We start from the raw sequence: 25,836 nt of genomic DNA on the forward strand, positions 1-25,836 counted from the left end.
TTATGGGTGTATTTTGTCTGTGTTTTACTCTATGTTTTTTTATTTTATTTTTTAATTTTTTGAAACATATTTTTATTGATTTCAGAGAGGAAAGGAGAGGGAGAGAGAGATGAAAACATCAATGATGAGAGAGAATCATTGATTGGCTGCTTTCTGCACACCCCCTATTGGGGATCAAGCCTGCAACCCAGGCATGTGCTCTTGACCAGAATCTAACCTGGGACCCTTCAGTCCACAGGCTGATGCTCTGTCCACTGAGCCAAACCAGCTAGGGCTACTCTATGTTTTGTAAATCAAAACTGAATGACCAGATGACTTTTCTATGGTGTTCTTTTTCTAGAGAGAGAAAATAGGTTTTAATGATGTCCATAATATCCTTTATAATTGACCTCAGAACTTTTAAAAGAAAATGAACTATAAAATAGTTTCAATAAATGTCTGGTATTTTAGATAAAATGTTAAAGGACATGTGTTTCTGTGTAGTTAAAGAGAAAGACAAGGCCTCTAATGCTAGCCTAAACGATAAGTTTCTTAATACATATTTTTCTTTTTTGACCTTTCAGTGGCTGCATTTTTATCCAAAGACTAGAGGCTCAGTGCACGAAAATTCGTGTACTTGTGGGGGTCCCTCAGCCCGGCCTGTGCCCTTTTGCAGTCCGGGACCCCTCGGGAGATGCCCACCTGCCAGCTTAGGCCGGCCTAAGCTGTTAGTCGGACATCCTTAGTGCCGCAGAGGAGGTGGGAGAGGCTCCCGCCACCACCGCTGTGCTCGCAGGTGTCAGCCCAACTTCTGGCTGAGCGGAGCTCCCCCTGTGGGAGCGCACTGACCACCAGGGGGCAGCTTCTACGTTGAGCGTCTGCCCCCTGGTGGTCAGTGTGCATCATAGCCACCGGTTATTCCCAGTCGTTCCACCATTAGGGTCAATTTGCATATTACCCTTTTATTATATAGGATTATTTTCTGGTATTTCAATTCAAAAGAAATTAACAATATATTTTTTACCTTAAATCACATTCATAATATATATATATATATATATATATATATATATATATATATATATATATGTGCTGATCTACCTTAAAATAGAATTGCAATTTGATAGCACTAATCTCTGGTTGACGCTTCTGTGTTCTGTTTTCACTGTTTAGAACAGAATAGTTACACTTCTATTTGATGTCTTCTATATTGTGAACTTAGTGGTAGGGAAAACTTAATCAGGTAAGAAATTTTTGGAGAGATAAGAAACATAATGAGTTTCAAATCTAAAATTGGTTTTTATTTTTAACATAAGTTTTTGACTTTTTTAAATTGCTTGTGCCTGTACTTGTTCCACCAAAAGGAATAAACAGGTTGACTTGGTTAAGTGATCATTTAGAGAGTTCAGAGTGGTCTGACTAAGCGTAAAAGCTTCTGAGAGAAAAAACAACTTGTAATCTTGCACATTTGACATTTGTAAAGTATTATATATTCCTTTGGTTGATCTCTAATCCCCCTCCCTGCTCCCCTGCCATTTGTCTCTGGATCTATTTTTGTTCATCAGTTTCTGTTGATCATTATATCCCACATATGAGTGAGATTATGTGATATTTATCTTTCTCCAACTAACATAATTTCAATTAACATAATGCTTTCCAGTTCCATCCATGCTGTTGCAAATGGTAAAAGTTCCTTCTTTTTTACCTCAGCATAGTATTCCATTATGTAGATGTACCACAGTTTTCTAATCCACTCATCTACTGATGGGCACTTAGGCTGTTTCCAAATCTTAGCTATGGTGAATTGTGCTGCTATGAACACAGGGGTGCATATATCCTTTCTGTTTGGTGTTTCTAGTTTCTTGGGATATATTCCTAGAAGTGGGATCACTGGGTCAAGTGGGAGTTCCATTTTTAGTTTTTTGAGGAAACTCCATACAGTTCTCCACAGTGGCTGCACCAGTCTGCATTCCCACCAACAGTGCACGAGGGTTCCTTTTTCTCCACATCCTCGCCACACTTGTCCTTTGTTGATTTGTTGATAGCCATTCTGACAGGTATGAGATGGTATTGCATTGTCGTTTTAATTTGCATCTCTCGGATGATTAGTGACTTTGAACATGTTTTCATATGTCTCTTGACCTTCCTTATGTCTTCTTTCAAAAAGTATCAACAAAAAAATAAAAAACAAAGAAAAGTATCTATTTAGGTCTGTTGCCCATTTTTTGATTGGGTTGTTTATCTTCCTTTTGTTAAGTTGTATGAGTTCCCTGTAAATGTTGGAGATTAAACCCTTATTGGTGATAACATTGGCAAATATGTTCTCCCATGCAATGGGCTTTCTTGTTTTGTTGATGGTTTCTTTTGCTGTGCAAAAGCTTTTTATTTTGATGTAGTCCCATTTGTTTATTTTCTCTTTAGTTTCCAATGCCCTAGGAGGGGTATCAGTGAAGAAATTGCTTTGGCATGTGTCTGAGATTTTGCTGCCTGTGATTCCTCTGGTATTTTTATGGTTTCCTGTCTTATGTTTAAGTCCTTTATCCATTTTGAGTTTATTCTTGTGTATGGTGTAAGTTGGTGGTCTAGTTTCATTTTTTTGCATGTATCTGTCCAATTTTCCCAACACCATTTATTGAAAAGACTGTCTTGATTCCATTGTATGTTCTTGCCTCCTTTGTCAAATATTAATTGAGCATAGTGGTTTGGGTCAATTTCTGGGTTCTCTATTCTATTCTATTGATCTATATGTCTGTTCTTGTGCCAGTGCCAGGCAGTTTTGAGAACAGTGGCTTTGTAATACAGCTTGATATCTGGTATTGAGATCCCACCTACTTTGTTCTTCTTTCTCAGGATCGCTGCAGCTATTCCGGGTCTTTTTTTTTTTATACCAGATGAATTTTTGGAAAGTTTGTTCTAGGTCTGTGAAATATGCCGTTGGTATTTTAATGGGGAGTGCATTGAATGTATAGATTGCTTTGGGTAGTATGGACATTTTAATGATGTTGATTCTACCAATCCATGAACACGGTATGTTCTTATATCTGTTTATGTCTTCCTCTATCTCTTTTTTCAGTGTCCTGTAGTTTTCTGAGTAGAGGTCTTTTACATCCTTAGTTAAGTTTATTCCTAGGTATCTTAATTATTTGGTGTGTTGGTAAATGGGATTGCTTTTTTAGTCTCTCTTTCTGTCAGTTCACTATTGGTGTATTGAAATGCCATAGATTTCTTGGTATTAATTTTGTATCCTGCTACATTGCCTAATTCATTTATTAAGTCTAATAATTTTTTGATGTAGTCTTTAGGGTTTTCTATGTACAGCAGTGGTTCCCAAACTTATTTGGCCTACCGCCCCCTTTCCAGAAAAAATATTACTCAGCACCCCCTGGAAATTAATTTTTTAAAAATTTTAATAGCAATTAAACAGAAAGATATATGTATTAATGTTTCTACCTTTTTCGTAAAATATAGTAAAGAAAGGTGTAAATTAGAAACATTGAAGTTTGAAATTATGAAACTATTTATTGAACTCAGAATAGAAAGGTAATACAAAAAAAGTTAAAACAAATGCACCTGTGGCCATCACCGCCCCCCTGGATCGCTGCAGCGCCCACCAGGGGGTGGTAGCGCCCACTTTGGGAATCACTGATGTACAGTATCATGTCATCTGCGAATAAGGACAGTTTTACTTCTTCATTTCCAATTTGGATGCCTTTTATTTCTTCTTGTCTAATTGTAATGGCTAGTACTTCCAGTACTATGTCGAACAGGAGTGGTGGGAGTGGGCATCCCTGTCTTGTTCCTGTTCTTAGGGGAAATGGTTTAAGTTTTTACCCATTGAGTATGATGTTGGTTGTAGGTTTGTCATATATGGCTTTTATTATGTTGAGGTATGATCCTTCTATTCCCACCTTGCTGAGAGTTTTTATCAAAAATGGGTGTTGGATTTTGTCAAATGCTTTTTCTGCATCAATTAATATGACTGTGGTTTTTTTCTTTCAATTTGTTTATGTGATGTATCACGTTTATTGATTTGCGGATATTGTACCATCCTTGCATCCCTGGGATTAATCCTACTTGGTCATGGTGCATGATCTTTCTGATGTACTGCTGGATCTGATTTGCTAAGATTTTGTTGAGGATTTTGGCATCTATGTTCATGAGGGATATTGGTCTGTAATTCTCTTTCATTGTGTTGTCTTTATCTGGTTTTGGTATTAGGGTGATGCTGGCTTCATAGAATGAGCCTGGAAGTGTTCATTCCTCTTGAATTTTTTGGAATAGTCTGTGGAGGATAGGATTTAGTTCTTCCTTGAATGTTTGGTAAAACTCCCCTATGAAGCCACCTGGCCCCAGGCTTTTGTTTGCTGGAAGCTTTTTGATGACTGCTTCAATTTCTCCCATAGTTATCGGCCTATTGAGATTTTTAGATTCTTCCTGATTGAGTTTTGAAAGGTTGTATTTTCTAGGAATATGTCCATTTCCTCTGTGTTGTCTAGTTTGTTGGAGTAGAGTTGTCCATAGTATTTTTTAACAATCCTTTGTATTTCTGTGGGGTCTGTTGTTATTTCACCTCTTTCATTTCTGATTTTGTTTATTTGGGTCCTTTCTTTTTGCTTGATATGATTTCAGTCTTCTTGAATTTGAAGAGACTTTGCTTGTGACCCAATATGTGGGCTATTTTTGAAAATGTCCCATGTGCACTTGAGAAGAATGTATATTCCATGACTTTGGCGTGAAATGTTCTAAAGATGTCAATTAAGTCCATCTGATCTAGTGAGTCATTTAGGATTGCTGTTTCTTTGCTGATTTTTTGTATAGAGGATTTATCCAGTAATGTCAGTGGTGTATTAATGTCCCTTACTGTGATTGTATTGTTGTCGATCTCTCCCTTGATATCTTCCAGGAATTTTTTTTTTATGTATTTGGATGCCTCTGCATTGGGTGCATATATGTTTATCAGGGTTATATCCTCTTGTTGCATTGATCCCTTTAGTATTATGAAGTGGCCGTCCTTATCTCTTGTTATGGCCTTCACTTTGAGGTCTATTTTGTTAGATATAAGTATTGCTACCCCAGCTTTTTTTTTCATTTCCATTTGCCTGAAAGATATTTTTTCATCCCTTCACTTTCAGTCTGTGTGAGTCCCTTGTTCTGAGGTGGGTCTCTTGTAGACAGCATATATATGGGTCATGTTTTTTTATCTATTCAGCCACTCGATGTCTTTTGATTGGAGCATTTAGTCCGTTTACGTTTAAAGTTATTATTGAAAGGTACTTGTTTGTAGCCATTTCTATTTTTTTTGCCTGTGTTCCTTCTTACCTTTTTATTTCTTCTTTTTACATCAGTCCCTTTAGCATTTCTTGCATTGCTGGCTTGGTAGTGATAAACTGCCTTATCCCTTTTTTGTCTATGAAGCTCCTTATTTCTCCTTCAATTTTGATTGGTAGCCTTGCTGGATAGAGTATTCTTGGATTCAGTCCCTTTGTTTGCATCTTTTTGAAAATTTTCTTCCATTCCTTTCTGGCCTGATGTGTTTCTGTTAAGAAATCATTTGATAATCCAATGGGAGATCCCTAGTACATAACTTTCTGTCTCTCTTTTGCAGCCTTTAAGATTCTCTCTTTGTCCTGAACATTTGCCATCGTAATTATGATGTGTCTTGGTGTGGGTCTTTTCGGGTTCGTCTTGTTTGGGACTCTCTGTGCTTGTGTGACTTTTTTCTTCCCCACATCAGGGAAGTTTTCTGACATTATTTCTTCAAATAGGTTTTCTAATCCTTGTTCCTCTTTCTATTGTTCTGGCACCCCTATTTTTCTAATGTTGCTTCATGTCATGTTGTCCCATAGCTCCCTTAGGCTCTCCTCCTGTCTTTTAATGTTTTTTCTCTAATTGCAGTTCAGTTTGGGTGGTTTTGCTTCCCTGTCTTCTAATTTGCTAATTCGGTCCTCTTCTTCTCCTACTCTACTGTTGAAACTTTCCATGGTGTTTTTTATTGCAGCTATCTCACTCTTAATTTCTTCTTGATTCTTACATAAGTTGCTGATTTTTTCATCCATCCAGTTTATGAACTGTATGACCCTTAGCTGCTTTTCTGGCGATTCCTCCTTTTCTTTCCTTTGGAAGTTTCTTTGTCTACCCATTTTTGTTCTCACCAACAGATCTATATGTCGAGTTGTGCAGTGGCTGCTCCTTGGGTGGCAGTGGCTCCTCGTGCTGCGGTTGTTCCTCGGGCAGTCGCAGCAGTGGCTGCTCCTCAGTTGTCAGCGGCTCCTCTGGTGGGTGCTGTTCGCAGCAGTGGTGGCTCTTCTGGCTGTTGAGGAGAGGCTGCTCGCACATCTGCTGTTCCTCGGACATGGGTGGGCTGCTCACGAGGCTCCTACTCCTTGGATGGGGGAGGGCTGCGCATGGCTGCTGCTTCTCAGACGGGGCAGGCTGCTCGTGAGGCTGCTGCTCCTTGGACAGGGACAGGTTGCTCACAGGGCTGCTGCTCCTCGTATGAGGGCGGGCTGCTTGCGAGGCTGCTGCTCCTTTGATGGGGGATGGGCTACTTGTGCGGCTTCTGCTCCTCGGATGGGAGTGAGCTGCACGTGCGGCTGCTGCTCCTTGGACAGGGGCGGGCCGCTCACCCAGCTGCTGCTCCTCGGACGTGGGCGGTCTGCTTTTGTGGCTGCTGCTCCTTGGACTGGGGTGGGCTGCTCAGGTGGCTTCTGCTCCTCGAATCAGGGCAGGCTGCTTGTGGAGCTACTGCTCCTTGGACTAGGGCAGACTGCTCACACAGCTGCTGCTCCTCGGATAGGGGCAGGCTGTTCATGTGGCTGCTGCTCCTTGGACAGGTGCAGGGTGCATGCTGCGCACAGCTGCTATTCCTCGGACAGGGGTGGGCTGTGCGGGGCTGCTGCTCCTCAGTCGTGGGCGGGTTGCTCATGTGGCTTCTGCTTTTAGGGCGGGAGAGCAGGCCACTCACACAGCTGCTGCTCCTTGAACAGGGGCATGCCATGTGAGGCTGCCGCTCTTCGCCCTGGGGTGGGCTGCTCACGTGTCTGCTGCTTGCGTGGTCACAGTGCCCTGGGCTAAAGCGTTGGGTCAGTCTGAGGGGAGCGCACTTTGGAACTCATAGGAGCCCGTGCCTGGGTTGGCTGGAGACTCGGTGACCATGGGACCACATCCGAGGTAGCAGGTCCCTGGCAGGGGTGCTATAGAGTCCCAGGTGTTATCTGAGGGCACCCTGGGTGGAGGTGAGGCTGGACTCCCAGTTACAGCAGCTCTCCCCTTCAAAAAGGCAAGGCTTCTGAGGAAGAGCCTGCCTCCCGGTACTGTTTGCAATGATAGCAGAGGCTACCTCATTAGGCGATCCTGCTTAGCCTGCCCCAAAGGTCCTGCGAGATCTAACTGTGCTTCACACATACACACACACACACACACACACACACACACACATACACACCTCATACGACCACACACTCCTCTTTTGCTCCCTCAGTCACGCTCTCTCCCTCACTGCCACCTTCTTCCTGCCTCTGTAGTTGGGTCTGGGGTGTTATTGACCCATTTGTGGATGGAGTTTCCTCTCCAGGTTCTGGTTATGTGGCTCGCTCTTAGCACATTGGCTGAACGGGATAAAATTCACCTCGACAAGACACAACACAAAGGGAACAAAACACGAATGTACTCATGACACCGATAACCCCAATATAAGTGACCACCTGCAAAAAGAGAATTAGGGGAGAGAAAAGAGAGCACAGATGATATCGAAGAGAGAAAAAAAGATAAGAAAGTAAAGAAAAATGAAGAAAAAGAATATATATATGGTGAGAAAACACCACAGAACAAACAGATAAACCAAAAAAAATGCAAACACTGAACACCCAGCAAAGAGGGTGGGGCAGAATCTGTAGAGGCTGAGATTATATACAGAACATAAGGTTAAGAATTGGATGAATATGGGGAGGACCTCAGTTCAGTATAGAAGAAGTAGGAAGGGGATGAGTGGATAAGAAGAAAGAGAAAGAGAAGAAAATAATAATAATAAATTTACAAAAAAATTGATTAAAAATGGTATAAAAATAACAAATAAAATAAATTAGAATGATGGAAAATAATGTGAAAAGAAATAGAAAATAAAGAAACAAATGAAAAAAAGAGAAAAAAGAAAAAAGAGATAACAAAATAATAATAAAATAAAAATAAATGAAAAAGTGAAGTGTCGTTCCTTTGGCTGGCTTAAAATCCCAGTCTTCTGTACTGTCAGTGGCTTCTCAGTTTCCTGTTGCTGGGACTGAAGGCCTCTCTTTAGGCCAGTCCCTGTGGACTCTCAGGGACTATGCAGATTTTTTTTTTAATCCTTTGTACCATTCAGGGTGTATTCTGAGTGTGGCTGTATTGGTTGCCTGGAGACTGGAGGGAGGGGCTATCTCTTAAGGAGAAAATGCTGCCCAGGTCCCGTGCCAGGTATGACTCAGCGCCAGCCTCTCCCCAGACTCCACAAGTTCGTACCTTCTCCTGCAACTCAGCCACAGGTGGGTGTTCGTATCTGAAAGGTCCTATGAACTAGGTTCAGCAAAGAAAAGGAAAGGCCACAGAGAGGGGAAAGAGCTGCGCCTCTGCGAGCCCCTCTCCTGTCAGCACTGCGCGGTCTGGGCAGCCCTCTAGGCTGCCCGCTCTGTGCTCAATCTTTCGTGACTGTGGACCCAGATGTAGAATCCCCTGTCACCAACAGTCCTGCGGACCTCCTTTCCACAGTCAGACGCTGTGCCTGTTTCAAGGGACGGGGCTCGGTGCCATGTGGTTTCCCTCTGACTCCCTGGGCTCAGAAGTCCAGCAGTTCTCTCCAGCCCAGATCTTTGATTTTACCTTTCTCCAGGTGTCCTCTGCCCTTCCCTGCTGCGAATTGTCCCACCAGTTGTGTCTTCTTCACCAATTTGGGGTAGATGTTACTCGATTCAGCTGCTCATTCTGTCTGCTCCGGGACAAGGCTCGGGACACGTCGGTCTATTCTGCCTCCATTTTGTCTTCCTCTCCAGCTCCTGCTAGAAGTTTTTTTATTAATGCTTCAATTTCTTCAGTAGTTAATGGCCTATTCAGGTTTTTTTATTCATCCTGATTGAGTTTTGGGAGCTTGTATTTTTCTAAGAATATGTCCATTTCATCTACATTGTCTAGTTTGTTGGAGTAGAGATGTTCAAAATATTTTTTAATAATCCTTTGTATTTCTGTGGGATCGGTTGTTACTTCACCTCTTTCATTTCTGATTTTGTTTATTTGGGTCCTCTCTCTGCCTTTTGGTTAGCCTGGCTAGAGGTTCATCAATCTAATTTATCCTTTTAAAGAACCAGCTCTTGGTTTTGTTGGTCTTTTGTATTGTTTTGTTTGGTCTCTATGTCGTTTATTTCCGCTCTGATCTTTATTATTTTCTTCCTTCTGCTTACGTTGGGCTTTTCTTTTCTTTTTTTTTTTTTAAATATATTTTATTGATTTTTTACAGAGAGGAAGGGAGAGAGATAGAGAGTTAGAAACATCGATGAGAGAGAAACATCGATCAGCTGCCTCCTGCACACCCCCTACTGGGGATGTGCCCGCAACCCAGGTACATTCCCTTGACCGGAATCGAACCTGGGACCTTTCAGTCCGCAGGCCGACGCTCTATCCACTGAGCCAAACCGGTTTCGGCACGTTGGGCTTTTCTTATTGCTCTCTTTCTAGGGTTAGATAATTTATTAACATTTTCTCTTGTTTTTTTGAGGTAGGCCTGTAGAGCTATGAACTTCCCTCTCAAGACTGCTTTCACTGTGTCCCAGATTTTGGATTGTTGTGTTTTCACTGTCGTTTGTTACCGGGATGCTTTTTATATCTTCTTTGATCTCTTTGGTAACCCAGTCTTTGTTTAATACCATGCTATTTAGCCTCCAAGTGTTTGATTTTTTTCATGGTTTTTGTTGTAGTTGATTTCTAATTTTATGCCATTGTGATCTGAGAAGATGCTTGATATGATTTCTATCTTCTTGAATTTGAAGAGACTTTGCCTGTGTCCCAATATGTGGTCTATCTTTGAAAATGACCCATGTGCACTTGAGAAGAATGTATATTCTGTGGTTTTGGGGTGAAATGTTCTGAAGATATCAATGATCCCATCTGGTCTAGTGAGTCATTTAGGATTGATGTTTCTTTGCTGATTATTTGTTTAGAGGATTTATCCAGTGGTGTTAGTGGCATAGTAAAGTCCCCTACTATGACTGTATTGCCGTTGATCTCTCCCTTGATATCTTCCAGAAGTTTTTTATGTATTTGGGTGTTCCTGTTTTGCGTGCATATATGTTTACCAGAGTTATATCTTCTTGTTGAATTGTTCCCTTTAGTATTATGAGTGGCCTTCCTTATCTCTTGTTATGGCCTTCACTTTTAGGTCTCATTTGTCAGATATAAGTATTGCTACCCCAGCTTTTTTTTTTCAATTCCATTTGCCTGAAAATTTTTTCCCATTTCTTCACTATCAGACTGTGTGAGTCCTTTGTTCTGAGGTGGGTTTCCTGTAGACAGCAGATATATGGGTCAGGTTTTCTTATCCATTCAGCTACCCTATGTCTTTTGATTGGGGCATTTAATCCATTTACAATTAAAGTTATTGATAGGTACTTGTCTTTGGCCATTTTTATACTTTATGCCTGTGTTCCTTCTTCCCTTCCTATTTCTTCTTTTTATAGCAGACCCTTTAGCATTTCTTGCATTGCTGGTTTGGTGGTAATAAACTCCCTTAGTCCTTTTTTTGTCTGTGAAGCTCCTGATTTCACCTTCAATTTTGAATGATAGCCTGCTGGGTATAGCAGTCTTGGATTCAGACCCTTCCTTTGCATCACTTTGTATATTTCATTCCATTCCCTTCTGGCCTGATGTGTTTCTGTTGAGAAATCAGTTGATAGTCTGATGGGAGATCTCTTGTAAGTAACTTTCTGTCTCTCTCTGGCAGCCTTTAAGATTCTTACTTTGTCGTTGATGTTTGCCAATTTAATTATAATGTGTCTTGGTGTTGGTCTTTTGGGGTCATCTTGTTTGGGACTCTGTGAGCTTCTTGGACTTTTGTGAGTTTTTATTCTTCCCAATATCAGGGAAGTTTTCTGTCATTATTTCTTCAAACAGGTTTTCTATTCCTTGCTCAGTTTCCTCTCCTTTTGACACCCCGATTATGAGGATGTTGTTTCATTTCATGTTGTCCCAAAGCTCCTTTAAGTTCTCCTGTTTTTTTTTTTTTTTTCCCCCAGTTGCTGCTCTGCTTGGGTATTTTTTCCTACCTTGTCTTCTAGCTCACTGATGCAGTTCTCAGTTTCTTCTAAGTCTAATGTTGATGCTTTCTATTGTGTTCTTTATTTCAGCTATGTCTTTCTTCATTTCTTCTTGGTTCTCCTTCACTTCCTCTTGGTTCTTACACATGTTGAATTTGTCTTCCATCCTTTTCAACGTCCTTATGACCATTGCTCTGAACTCCATCTCTTACAAATTGCTTGCTTCCATTTCGTCTACTTCCTTTTCCGGTGATTCCTCCTTTTCTTTCATATGAGGGCTGTTTCTTTGTCTCCCCATTTTCGCTCCTCTCAGGCTGTCTGGTTATGTGGCTCACTCTCTACCATGTTGGCTTAAAGGCCCAAAATACAACTTGGCAAGACACAACACATAGGGCAGAAGACACGAATGTATTCACAATACCGTTGACCACCAAAGAAAAGAGAATTAGGGGAGAGAATAGAACCCAAAAATGATATTGAGAAAAAGAAAAAAGGTAAGAGAGAAAAGAAAAAGCAGATAAAAGAAGGGGTAAAAAATATATGTATATGGGGAGAAAACTTCAAAAAAACAACAGCTAATCCAAAAAATACAAACAACAAACACCCAGAAAAGCAGAAGGGAAGCTGAATCTGAAGAGGCAGAGCTTATTTTCCGAAGGTAAGGTCAAGGAATTGAATGAATGTGAAAATGGCCCTGATTCAATATAGAGGAGGTAGAAATTGAGTGATTGTATAAGAAGAAAAGTAAAAAACAAAATACTAAAAAAAAAAAGTAGAAAATAATAATTGGAAAAAATAATAATTGAAAAAAATATATATTAAGATATGTATATATAAAAGAAAATTTATATATAAAAATTTTCCCCTTTATGTATTCATCTATATTTGGAATAAGAGAATAGAGAGCAGATAGGACTGAGTTGGTGATTAAAACTAATTAAGCTATTAGTAGAAGAAGAGAGCAAGGGAGGAGTGGAAAAACAAAAACATAAAATAAAAAAACAAAAACAAAAAAACCCAAACTAACAAACAAACAGCAACAAGAAAGAAAGAAAGAAAGAAAGAAAGAAAGAAAGAAAGAAAGAAAGAAAGAAAGAAAGGAAATTGGCTAGTGAAGAAAAAGAGAAGTATGCATGGACTTGGAGCAGGGGAGAGGAAAGTAGATATATGAGTAGGCCAACACAGACTACTGTAATAGTAATGAATCAATAAAGCAGATAAAGAAGATCAATTTTAAACAGGGATTAAAAAGAAAGGATAGAGAAAAACTAAAGCAGGAACAAGAGAAAAGAAACAGGATGAAAAAGGGAAAAGTGAGGACGAAAATGTTGGCATAAAGGAAAAACAGTAAAATAATGATTAAAAAATAAAAATAGAATGTAGAACACTAATCCAGAAAAAATTAAAAAATGGTAAAAAATAATAAAAAAGTGAAAAAAAAAGTTTTTAGTTTCTTAAGTAAAAGGTAAAATATAGTGAACTAGTGAAGTGTTGTTTGCTTCAGCGTAGCTTCAATAACCCATAGGGGTTGGTTTAAGACCCCTCTCTATTGTTCTGCATGCCACGTCTCAGTTTCCTGTCAGGTAGTCAGCGCAGTGGAAGTACCCAGTGATCCACTGCTCCTCTGTGTCAGTTGCCACAAACTTGGTTTCAAGCAGGCGGGATCAATCTGCCCACTTTGATTTTCTGCCTGCTTTCAGTTGTATTTACACAAGCGTCTATTTCTGACATAGCCCCTAGGTGGCGGTGTTTCTGTATTAGTTTTGGGACCAAATGGCCCCTCAACCCAGAGTTTAAACTCTTCCTTTCCCTGCCGCACTCAAGACTGGGTTGGAGTGATGGACTGTCCCAGAGCTGGTTTCCTGCTCATCTCTCCTTATTCTGATCCCCAGTTTCCGCAAAAACCACCTTCTCCTGCATTCTCAGTGAGTGTTTTTAATTGGAAGATCTTATGTACTGGGCTTAGCAAGGAAAAGCAAGGAAGTCAAAAAGACAAAGCAACTGCACTGCCCTGCATCTTTCTCCCCCTGGCACTGCATGGCCGGTATAGAACTTTAGGCTGCCTTTCTGGGCACAGTCTCCCATGGCTGTGGGCTTAGATCTAGAGTCTCCCTCTTCCAGCAGCCCTGTGGAACCCCTTCCACATTCGAGGGGTACACTGACCCTATGGGCCACAGATTTGGTGCAGCGCAGTCTCCCTCTGAGACTCTGGTCCTTGCTGCGTGCGTTTCTTCCTCTAGCCCAGATCGCCAGTCCTACCTCTCTACAGGCGATCTCTGACCTTTCTGTCCATAGATTGCCTCACTAGCTGTGTTTAATTTGCCAATTCTGGGTGGATGTTATTTGATTCAGCTGTTTCTTCTATCTGCTCTGTGAGAAGGTGCAGGACATGTGCGCTTATTCAGCTGCTGCCTTGTCTCCCCATGGACAAACTTTTTAGGCGCCCGCAGCCAGGGAGGTTGGAGTCTTGGTGTTCATGGGTTCACAGCCGAGGCAGCTGGTCCCTGGGCATTGTGGCTGTAGGGTCCCGGGTGGTATCTGAGGTCTCCACGGGTGAAGGTAAGGCTGGGCTTCCAATCACAGCTGCTGTCCACTTCAATTTGGCGCAGTCTCTGTTGTAGAGCCAGCCTCCCCAGGAGATATTTCAGTGGTAATAGAGGCTACCCAGCCAGGGGAGCTTGGTCCGCTAGTCCCTGACAGTCCTGTGGAATATAACTGTCCCTCACTCACAGATACACACACTCCCCACACGCCCACACACTCTCCTTTCGCTCTCTCACTCATACTATCTTGCTCACTGCCGTCCTGTTGGCCGCCATTTTGGATCTCAAAGGTATTATATATTTTAAATGATTTTTTGAAATTCTAATTTATTTGAAAATTCATTTAATCAAAGGTCTATGTTTCAAAAAGTTTGTAAACCACAGAAAAATGAATCACATAGTGAAAGCAAGAGACAGGCTAGTGCTTTAAGCAGACTTGCAGTTATATGTGTCTTCTGCACTTTCCTAGCAGCTGTTTGTTGCTCTGTTGGAGCTTCGTAGATTTGTGATGCAGGGCATGCTGGGCTTGTGAAGGCCACTTGCAGGAGAGATCCTGGGCACAGGGACTTTCACAGCCAAGTCACCCTTCCTTTTGAGGGCTCTTTCCTGTTCTTTGAGCTTATTGACTATTTAAGAATACTTGTGGAATGAAGTGGAAGCGATTGGTTTATCAGTTCATGAGTTGTAGAATATTAAATGTTGTAGGCCTGTGTAGCATTGTGAACAAACAATCCTATCTAATAATAGAGAAACATGGTAATTAACCGTAACTTCGCTACCCTTCCCATTGGCTAATCAGTGAGATATGCAAATTAACTGCCAACAAAGATGGCGGCCGGCAGCCACATAGCTGAAGTGAACATGAGGCTTGCTTTCTCCAGTGATGGAGGAAGCCAAGGTTCCCCACCTGCTGCGGCCCAGCTCTGAGCTCCAGATACAACAATGTTGCAATTATAGAAGCTAAACAAACCCAGAAACCTGCTTTCAGCCGCCAGCGGGCTCAGAGCTTAGAGTGCCAGTGATGGCAACAGAGTTTCAATTATAGAAGCTAAACAAACCCAGATACCTGCTTTGAGCTGGCAACGGCCTCAGAGCTGGAGCCGGGCCTCAGAGCTGGAGCCGGCTCTCAGCTCCAGTGACAGCTATAGAAGGTAAATAAATCCCAAAATAAAAGAAAAAGAAAAAAAAAGAGGCCGGGAGCTTCAGTCGCCTGCCAGCCTGAAAACGGCCCTCAGCCCCTCACCCAGGCTGGCCAGGCACCCCAGTGGGGACCCCCACCCTGAAGGGGGTGTGACCAGCTGCAAACAGCCATCAGCCTGTTATCCAGGCTGGCCAGGCACCACAGCGGGACCCACACCCTGATCCGGATCACCCTTCAGGGCAAACCAGCCGGCCCCCACCCATACACCAGGCCTCTATCCTATATAGTAAAAGGGTAATATGCAAACTGACCCTAACAGCAGAAAGACTGGGAATGACTGGTCACTATGACACACACTGACCACCAGGGGGCAGATGCTCAATGCAGGAGCTGCCCTCTGGTGGTCAGTGTGCTCTCACAGCGGGGAGCTCTGCTCAGCCACAAGCCAGGCTGACAGCTGCCAGTACAGCGGTGGTGGTGGGAGCCTCTCCTGCCTCCTCAGCAGTGCTAAGGATGTCCGACTGCAGCTTAGGTCTGCTCCCCGCTGGCAAGTGGACATCCCCAGAGGGCTGCCGGGCTGCCAGAGGGATGTCTGATTGCCAGCTTAGGCCCAGTCCCCCGGGGAGCAGGCCTAAGCCAGCAAGTGGTCACCCTCAAGGGGTCCCAGACTGCGAGAGGGCACAGGCCGGGCTGAGGGACCCCCCTACCCCCGAGTGCACAAATTTTTGTGCACCGGGCCTCTAGTCCTATATAATAAAAGCCTAATATGCTAAGTGACTGGTCATCCGGTCGACTGTTCAACCAATGAAAGAATAATATGCTAATGATATGCTAAGGCTGCTCAACTGCTCGCTATGACGTGCACTGACCACCAGAGGGCAGTCGACCGGTTGACCAGTCACTATGACATTCACCGACCACCAGGGGACAGACGGTCAATGCAGGAGCGGAAACCACAGGCATGGAAACATGGAACAGACTGATGAATCTCAGAGGGAAGCCGTAAGGGTGGGAAGAGATTAACCAAAGGTCTTATATGCATACTAGAGGCCCGGTGCATGGAGTCATGTACAGGTGGGGTCCCTCGGCCTTGCCTGTGGGGATCAAGCCGAAACCGGCTCTCCAACATCCCGCGAGGGCTCCCAGATTGTGAGAGGGCGCAGGCCAGGCTGAGGGGCCCCACTGGTGCATGAATTTGTGCACCAAGTCTCTAGTACTCTATAAAAATTGATTGTATAGTTAACACTGAAGAAAATACTAAATGAAAATTATTTTATAGTTATATTAATTTAGGTATCAAATATTTACCATTTAAAATTGCCATTTATTAAATATGTCTTATCTTACAGTTCTTGTCCTTTGTTTTGCTTTTAGTTCTAGAAAAGATACCAGTGTAAAGCTCAAAACACCTCCTGTAGCCGAGGCTGGGTGGAATTTGTATATTGTGAATACAATCTCACCAGTGCAACTGTATAAAGAAATGGTACTCCTTTCAGACTTCTCATTCTTATTTGTAGAAATATAAAGTGGAATTGATGAGCAAAAATGGATTCTATCTTAACATTCAGAATGCCACACCCACCAGCTTTGTCTGACAGTGCAGTGTACATCTTTCTTCATCTTCTTATTTTTCCAACTCCTGACATTTGAGGAGCTAGTAGAAATTCCCTTCATGAAAATAAGACTCCATTATTCATACCATCATCCTATGAGGATTGATTAACCAATCTAAATATAAATAGCCTTTGACCTTTACTTTGAATCCTAGCAAAGAGAACCATGAAAGAAATGGAGCTGAAAGAAATCTTAGATCATTTATCCCTGTCTCATTCTTCTTTGAAATATCAGCAGGTTTTCCCTGGGCACTGCAGCACCTGTAGCATTGTCCTGTGAGTAGGGCCCCAGAGTGGGCATTCTTTTTTATTTTATTTTAGGCATTCTTATTCCTTTTCTAAAAGTGACAGCTGCCAACTCATTCTTGGCCATTTTTTAAACTCTTTATTTTGAAATATGTAATTTCAAACTTACAGAAAAGTTGCAAGAATAAGAATAGTACAAATAAAACCTGTATATTCCCTACATAGATTTACCCTGAGTATATATCCCTTGCTTCTCTCTCTCTCCTCCCTCCCCCTCTCCCCCCCTCTCTCACTCTTGCACTTTCTACACACACAAACACACATGTTGTTTTCTGATCCTTTGGAAAATAAATTGCATAGATCACAGTCTAAGGCGAAATACTTCAGTGTATGTTTCCTAAGAATCAGGATATTTGCTTGTATAGTAGGGCAGTCATGTGCTTCAGTACATTTAACACTGATGCGATACTTTAATCTCTGGTTCATATTTCATTTTTGTCTGTTACCCTAATGGTCTAATAGCATTTCCCTACTCTGATACAGGATCCACTCTGGCATCAGGTATTGTATTTGTCCTGTCTCTTTAGCCCTTTAAAATCTGGAATATGTTCACAGCCTTTTTTTTTTTATGACATAAACATTTTTGAAAAATGTTTTTTCCCTTTTCCACCTTTTATAATTTTTCGTGATTAGCTTATCCTTCCTGGCCAGAATATTGCACAGGTGATCCAGTAGTGTTTAGTGTGTTTCTCAGGGTATGACCTTGATGATATCCATCTGCCTCTAATTGGTGATGTTAATTTTGATCATCAGGTCACAGGCATTTTAATGCTGATGATTGTATCAGCTTTGGTCTGGTTTTTAAGTTTTGTTTAATTGAAAATCTGAGACTTCATCTAGATGATTTACCTACTAGAATCTGTACAGATACAGATTGGTTCAGATAGCCCGTGATAAATTTTTATCAGCCCTCTGCAAGTTACAGAAATAGATGTAATATGATTTCAGTTCACCAGTTGAAACTAACAGAAGGGATACTCAGTCTGAATTTGAGAAATATTTAAATCATAGAACTTTAAAAAAGAGTGAACTATTTCAGAGGTTCATTAACTTTATTACTAAGTTAACAGTATTATTAGTATTACAGTATTTGTACTTTTTCTAATGATGAGCGCTGTAAAGGAGTATTTACAATTGTATGTATAAAACTGGCTCATAGATTGGGAGGGGTACCTTAGCTAGTCCCTGTCAGAATGATAAATAATCATTTTTTAGGACTTAATGTGTCCAAATATTAATTTTATTAACAAAATATATAAATATTCTTAAGAACTGGGAAACTTTTAGGGTTTTTTCTGCTGCAACATTAGCTGTTTGCTTTTTTCGTTTTAGGTAGACTACAGTAATACCTACAAGACTGCAAAAACCCAGAGCTGCATCCACCTTCTTAGTGAGGCCCATCTGTTAGTGAGAGCTGCCCTGATGGATGCCAGTCAGCTGGAACCTGGAGAAAAAGCAGAACTTTTAGAAGCATTTAAAGAAAGCTGTGGGCACCTTGGAGACTGTTACAGCAGGTTGATGATGCTTTTTGGAAACTTGTTAGAGAAACTGTCTTGAACTTTGGGTGTATTTGCTATCTTTTCCATCTCTGGTAGTTACCTGATAATTGGGGGTACGCATGAGGGGAGGTGGCTCATTTATTTATTTCACAAGCATTTGTTGAGCACATACAATGTGACAGGTATTGTGCTAAGCTTAGAGATACAAAGATGAATGTTACCTGCCTTTAAGTAGTTAGTTTATTAGGTGAGTAGTGAGTCTCAAGTTCATGAGTTTCCCACCACTTAATTTATGAATTGGAAGTTTCTTTTCATGCCTCAAGATGGGGAGGTTGTGGGGCATGACCAGTAAAATCCCTGACAGTGAAAGCTGTATTACTAGCTTATTCCTTGTTAGCTTTAAGGGAGAGATACCAGTTGGATGTTCTGTGGTTTTTTAATCTTAGTAGTCAATGCTTTTATGATGCTAGAAAAGGACACTAGTATGAATAATGATTTTTATTTCTGAGAATGATGTTTATAAATTGTTTTGTATATGATTGTTTCAAAGGCTTATTTGACCGAGGGGCATGATTATAAATTAATAAAACAGACTTTTCCTACCTCTAAACACCATTATTTTAGAGCCACATTATGAAAATAAAATTCATTTAATGAATTTTTTTCTATTTTTTTTATGGTCAAGCAAAAATAACTACATTAATTAGAAGGGCTTTGCAGAATAAAACTTAGGAGCTTATTCCAACTACTAATGAGAGTAGAAAAGTATTTTGAGAATTATGTCATCTGGAAAGCATAATCTGTTTTATTATGAAGTGTATTAGATACCTTGGCTTAAAAATGACAAATCTGAGCTTTCTTTGCTTCCTTTTCTTCAGGCTTGACACCCAGTATTCCCACCTCGCCTTGCCCTACTATAAGATGTCTGGTTTGTCTATGGCTGAAGTTTTGGCTCGAGTGGACTGGGCAGTCGAGGATGGATCACAGAAATATGAGAGGGGGTTAATCTTTTACATTAGTCATTCACTTTATGAGAACCTGGATGAAGAATTAAGTGAAGTGAATATGGTTTTCTATTTAGTTATATCTAATATTTTTAAGTTTTTATTTCAGCAATTTATTTTATGTAATACCATTAAGAAGTCAAGTTCCAAATATTTTTTCCTTGGTAATAGTTTCTTTTCCTAAAATGGTGACTAATGTGCCCATTTTTTCATTAATTATTATAGAATTATAGCTTGGAAAGGAACTTAAAATCATCTTATCATACTTTCTCATTATATAGACAGAGAAATGTGATCCATTGTGATTGAGTGACCTGCCCAACGTAACAGTTGACACAGAAATGTGGGCTTTGCTTCCTTCTCGTCTGCAGCCCTTTTACAACCCTAGTCATCCTACTCTCCAAGTGTCCAAAGCTTCACTTAAAATATCCTAGCATAGTGACCTTACACATTATTAAGGATTATTTGTAGCCCCTCGTGTATTTTTACTTTTTAAAAATAGGTTTTTATTGATTTTAGAGATAGAGGAACATTGATGTGAGAGAGAAACATTGATTGCTTGCCTCTGGTATTCACCTTGACTGGGGATTGAACCCCCAACCCAGGCTTGTGCCCTGACCCAGAATTAAACCAGCGACTCCCCAGTGTACAGGACAATGCCCAACCAATTGAGCCATACCAGCTAGGCAGTGGTCGGCAAACTCATTAGTCAACAGAGCCAAATATCAACAGCACAACGATTGAAATTTCTTTTGAGAGCCAAATTTTTTAAACTTAAACTATATAGGTAGGTACATTGTTATTAACTTAATTAGGGTACTCCTAAGACTTAGGAAGAGCCACACTCAAGAGGCCAAAGAGCCGCATGTGGCTCATGAGCCGCAGTTTGCCGACCACGGAGCTAGGGCCCTCATGTATTTTTAAAAAGATGAATACAGATTTGCAAAGTTAGATACTGTGATACAAAACGTTTTAAGATTTTGAGAGAAATGAAAATTTATAATAAATTACCCCATTAAGTATATTTTGTACTAAGCTGTAATTTCTTATAATGGACTTTTGAGTGTGATATAATCTAATATTTTCTTCTTCTGAATGCTTGTTTAATGTTAGAAGTGCTGGCCACAATTTGGTACATATTTTCACTGCTTTTTCATTTTAACTCAGCAAAGAAATTACTTCAAATAATCTGAGTTCTCCCACATTATCATCATCAACTCTGTCTTTTTAAATCAAAACATAATACTATAATTTTATTTTAATTGAAATGTTATATCTTAGCTTTGTATCATTATTTCCCCCTGATTTTGTTGCTTTCTGTTGACTGACTGGCCTTTTATTTCTCATTCATATTCACTGAAGGAATTAGCAGTAAAAGTGGTTCAGATGTTTCATGTGGCTGAGCCAAAGCAGCTGCCCCATATCCTCTGTAGTCCTTCTATGAAGAATATTAACCCTCTAACTGCCATGAGCTATCTAAGGAAACTGGATACATCCGGGTTTTCATCAATCTTAGTGACATTGACCAAGGCAGCAATGGCTCTGAAAATGGGAGATCTTGACATGTACAGAAAAGAAGTGAAAAGCCATTCAGAGGTACGGTGACCTGCCTGGTATTAACAGCAGGCTGAAATAAGACCGGTAGTCCTGAGGTGTTTAGCTTTCTTCTGGCTTCTGTCTAGCTCATTTTTTTCTTAGTCATAAAGGAAAATATACTTAACATTATAAAGGAAGTGACCCAGAGGGAATGCTTGAGCTTTGGATCTAGCAAATAAAAAGAATTATAAGTGGCAGCAGTGGGTATCCAAAGACCTTTCAACTTAGGTACGTTTAGAGCATGGGAAACATATAGGCTCTTTCCGAGCCAACCGTCAGCATGAGGGAATGCCTTGCCTACTGAAATACAATAGAGTGAAGTGTATTCAAGTACAGCAGGTGGGATATTAGCTGTGAGTCTTAGGAGTCCAGTGGTTGCAGAAATAGCCTGCACCTGGGAAAATCACAAAGGACTATATGGAGGATTGGGCATTTGAATTATATAGCAAAGAAAAGGTAGCTTTCCCTTGAAAGAGAGGCCATTTGGGGACATGAGCAAAATGTTAATTATTAAGGGAAGAAATTGTGAGGCAACGTTAATTGAACGATGTCCTAGGCCTAGTCCCTTGCATATGTTCTCTAATTTTTGAAACAATGCTATAAGGTAGATGCTATTATTATACTTATTCTACAGATAAGGGAACTAAGCCAAAGAAAGGTTAAATAACTTGTTCAAGATGACAATGCTGGTAAGTGTAGAATTAGGATTTAAAACAGGCAGTCTACAGATCTGTGCTCCTACACTGTTGTTTTACTGCCTGACTATAGGCAAACACCCACAGTACGACTTTGGTTTCTAAAACAAGAAAAGCAGGAGTGCTTTATCATAATGAGAAGAGCAAGTCAACATTGAGGTGTCCTTTGCTTTGAAAGGTAGAATTCTAGAAAGATGAATTTTCTGTCCATAATTTTGAAAAAACTTAAGGTATATTATTATTAAATCAAGTAAACTTAAATATAAAGCTTTCTCCAAAAATAGGGCATCTTGATGCTTAATTAAATATTAATAACTTCTATGAAGATAGTTAACCGATGTTCTTAAAGTAAGAACTGGTCTTTATAGTTAAAGAGAAAATTGAGATTAAATTATGAATAGCTTAACCATGAATCTTGAATGCACTAGTATGTATTTATAAGATGAATGCAATGTACATTTTGTTCCTAAATTTATTTTTTATCTTTAGATGAAATTAGTATGTGGCTTTATTCTTGAACCTCGGCTATTGATTCAACAGAAGAAGGGACAGATGGTTCCAACTGAGCTTGCAGTTCACTTGAAAGAGACCCAGCCTGGGTTGCTTGTGGCTTCAATCCTGGGGTTGCAGAAGAACAACAAGATTGGGATTGAAGAATCAGATTCCTTCTTTAAGGTTTGTCAATTTCCAAATATTAATTGTTCTAGATAAAATTGGTAGCGGCCAGGGAGCAGAATAAGAGAAGTGAGTTTTTATTTGTTTATTGAAAAAAACAAACTTAGACATAACCAATTTATAAAAGAATATATGTAGAAAATTTTCATCCATGCACGCTCGAATTTGTTTCCTGTTAAAATGTGTAAGTGTGCTGTGCCATGGCACTAATGTTAACAATAGATTATGAAATGCATGCCCCACATGATGGAATGCTGTTCAGACCAGTTGTAACTCGATCAATACTATATTTATCTGTGATATGGGGGCTTGTTTCACACGTTCAAGGTGCTCTGTGGTAAGGATGGAGATATGATTCCTCAGCTCTTAATAGACTTTTGGGAAGCTCAGCTGATAGCATGTCTCCCAGATGTGCTACTGCAGGAACTCTTTTTCAAGCTCACATCACAATACATCTGGAGATTATCAAAGAAGCAGCCCCCTGACACCATACCATTGCGAACATCAAAGGATCTGGTAAGATAATGGAATAATACATTACATATTACAATAATGTACCTTCTTATTTTGAATGGCTTTGAATTAAACCTAAGTTTTATCACCAGATATCTTTTTTAAGCAGGAGTTAAAAGTACACTTCGAACTTTTCCATGAGTGAAGTTGCCCACATTTTAAATAATTTTGTATTCTAAAGAGTGCCTGTACTGCCTCTGTGTTCCTGACTTGCAGTGGTACCTCAGTAGCTAAAGTATGAGGGAAGGGGCTTTCCCAGAACATTTCTGTGCTTCCCAGGATGGCCATGATGTAGAACAGGAAAAAAGACATCTGCTGACCTCCCTTACACGTGAGAGGCTGTGGAAAAGGATCCCATTATGTCCTGTCAGCCGCACACATAAGAGCTGTTCTGTAGCCCTCATGGCAGCCCTCACCACTGCTTTTACCCATCCTGCTCCTTTCCCCTACCAGTTTCTCTACCTCTCATGAATGCCACAGCTAACTGGAAAAGACACCAACTTTTTGAATAAGAGGGCTTTTAGGGGAATCATCTTGAGAACGTATAGAGAGATTTTGTCTCCCAAGGGAAGTAGTAGAAATAAAAAATTATTTCCAATATTATTAACTTTTTTTAAGTATAATTAGCTTAAAAGCACTACTGCTTTTTTTGCTAGAAAGGGCCGCCTTGGAATATTTTAAAATTTAAAGTATTAAGAAATATCCAGTGCAGATTTGTTCAGTGAGAAGCAGGAAGACTGAAACTTTCCCCAGGGGATAGATTCTAAATGACTTCCCTTCTCATTCCCAGGAAGGTGTATACTTAACTCTGCAACACGGCTGAGGACTAGTGATTGCTTGTTCTATATAGCATGGATGAAGAACATCTGTTTTGTTGTATTATGTTTATATTAATTTCTTTTACATTTTAGATAAACGCCTGTAGCCATTATGGCTTAATCTATCCATGGGTTAATGTCTTAATAACATCTGATTCCTTAGCTGACAAAAATTATACAGAAGATCTCTCCAAATTACAGGTAAATGAAAATGCCTCTTTTTAATGAGTATACATATTAAAATTTAATGTAGGATATAAATTTGGTAAGACTTCAGATGTTGTGTTAATCTAGAATGTATAATTTTGAGGGGAAAATCCACAGGCATGCTCAGGTGCTCTCCTGCCTCTGCCTGAAACTGCTCACAGGAAGGCTGCTTTCGTTACCATAAATGAGCACCCAAGTCACATGACTGTCTTGGCTCTTTTTCAGCTTGTGCTTGAAAACACTTTGTGAAGTGCATATGTGGCAAATGTTTAGCAGAGTTTTATTGGTATGATTTATGTTTTTTCAGTCTTCACTCATACATTTTAGGCCTCTAGCCCAATCCAGCCACTACTGTCTGTTTTGTAGGAAATAGTTCAAAGTAGCCAATTTATCTGGCTCCTGAAAGGATTAGAAAAAGAAAAAGGAAGAAGTATGATCAGAGAGTGTAGATCATCCTGCAGGAATTCTGACTGTGACAGTGTCTTGACCAGAATGAGAAATAAAGTCTACATTTGACTTGGTGGACCAGGCTGGGCTAGATGTGGATATGATTTTGTTTAATGTGATTCAATGGTCCAAGGATCAAATAGAACCCACAAATCTGTTTTGTTTGGTCACCCAGTGTATCTACTAACATATAAAAATTAAGAATTTTGAGTTTCACATTTCTCTTGAAAAATTCAGCAGACCTAGTAACCCTGGGCCCTCATTGCCTAAGAACTGCGGGTTGGAGCCATCCAATGGCTGGCTGTCTTGCCGCTACAGTTTTTGGTCTAGAGTCGACACTGAGCCTGTGGTATTCAGTTTCCTTACACCCAGCTGCCTTTTGGCTTCCTTAGTTTTTTGAGTTTGCAACTCCTCATTTTCCTTGGGAACAGGTATAAGTGTGGTTATTGCTTATGGAAACCAAAACTGGGGATGGAGGTTGGGAGGGAAGCTCAGCAGGCAGTATTGCTTGGATAGCCTCTGTGTTGTCTCCAGAAATGGAGTTATTTACATTCTTAAAAAATCACCAGAGAAGAGTCTTGTTGGTTCTCATTTTTAGTACCCTTATGATGTAGAGGCTACTGAGCCTCAGGCTTGTTCATTCCACAGATATTCCTTGAACATATACTGTAAATTTGTACAACATGGGACCAGGCAGGCAGGGCCTTGCTCTCCTGGAACATGTGCACTAATCACCTATTTAACATCATAATTGTAACAAATGCTATTAAATCTCACCTGATAAAGCATATTTGTAATCACTGCTTGAAAAAGTATAATATAGAGGTTTAAAAAGGAGTCTTTGCTATTAAAGGATAGAAATGTAGTCAGCCTAAACATCTCTAAGTCACTTTCCTAATTATATCTCTTTCTAGATTATCTGTGGGTCAATTAGTCTTAGTTATTAAGAACAAAATAACTCTCAAGAAACAAGAAGATTTTATGTGGTTCTCACCTAGAAGAATGGGGAGGTTCAGGATCACCCGGAGAGGTTTCTCAAAATTGTATGACTCCCTCCACCCCCACCTACCACCACCACACAAATTTAATGTGTCTCTTGTCCTCAGTCACTGTGACAGTACATTTTTGCAAAAATAAAATAAAAACAATATAGAAATCACCTACATGTCAAAAAGCTGCTGTCTGAAATGACACAGTAAGTAGTAAATGCCCTGCCCTTTGCCAAAATTGTCATGGCCCCCTCTCCCACTTCCTTGCTGAACATCTCACCTTTAGAGCAGCAGTTGATTGAGTAGGTAGAGGAGCCCCAGAAAGTCTGGATTCCAGCCCTGCAGAGCCGGCTGAGGGCAAGGGATCTAAAATAGAGAAGGGAGTAAATGGTACCTGTGCTGGGGTGGAGAGGAGTCCACTTCCTATTTTGAAAGAACAATAGAGCAGTCTGCTAAGAAGCAGACAGCACTGAGAGTATTTTAAAGGGCAGTAGTAACCTTTGGACCATTTTTTAATTCAGTAATATATGTGTTTTCT

The 25,836-nt window shown here is 40.4% G+C and overlaps 2 protein-coding genes across 13 annotated transcripts in view; one reads left to right on the forward strand and one right to left on the reverse strand.

Moving 5' to 3' along the window:
- Window positions 1–25,836, forward strand: part of HPS3 (HPS3, biogenesis of lysosomal organelles complex 2 subunit 1) — a 76,655-nt gene that overhangs the window by 39,557 nt on the left and 11,262 nt on the right. For 10 of the 11 annotated variants that reach the window (XR_002829230.1, XR_002829234.1, XR_002829231.1 and 7 more), the window contains exons 8-14: window positions 16,311–16,419; window positions 18,188–18,369; window positions 19,233–19,413; window positions 20,721–20,954; window positions 22,139–22,324; window positions 22,652–22,840; window positions 23,749–23,856. Coding sequence is in view for 6 of the 11 variants with exons in the window: in XM_023753753.1 (XP_023609521.1) it covers window positions 16,311–16,419; window positions 18,188–18,369; window positions 19,233–19,413; window positions 20,721–20,954; window positions 22,139–22,324; window positions 22,652–22,840; window positions 23,749–23,856 (1,189 nt within the window). In the remaining 5 variants the exon portion in view is untranslated. Of the gene's footprint in view, window positions 1–16,310; window positions 16,420–18,187; window positions 18,370–19,232; window positions 19,414–20,720; window positions 20,955–22,138; window positions 22,325–22,651; window positions 22,841–23,627; window positions 23,857–25,836 lie in introns of those variants that run through there. The other variant, XM_023753758.1, reaches the window with a different exon arrangement.
- CP (ceruloplasmin) overlaps window positions 22,337–25,836 on the reverse strand; it is a 99,683-nt gene continuing 96,183 nt past the window's right edge. The window contains exons 19-20 of one of the 2 annotated variants that reach the window (XM_014455784.2): window positions 25,579–25,664; window positions 22,337–22,352 (exon numbers count right to left, since the gene is read on the reverse strand). In XM_014455784.2, the coding sequence (XP_014311270.1) occupies window positions 22,344–22,352; window positions 25,579–25,664 (95 nt within the window). In that variant the 3' untranslated portion in view covers window positions 22,337–22,343. Of the gene's footprint in view, window positions 22,353–22,730; window positions 22,838–25,578; window positions 25,665–25,836 lie in introns of those variants that run through there. The other variant, XM_014455783.2, reaches the window with a different exon arrangement.

Source organism: Myotis lucifugus, unplaced genomic scaffold (genome assembly GCF_000147115.1).
Source record: "Myotis lucifugus unplaced genomic scaffold, Myoluc2.0 scaffold_50, whole genome shotgun sequence".
Lineage (NCBI taxonomy): Eukaryota > Metazoa > Chordata > Mammalia > Chiroptera > Vespertilionidae > Myotis > Myotis lucifugus.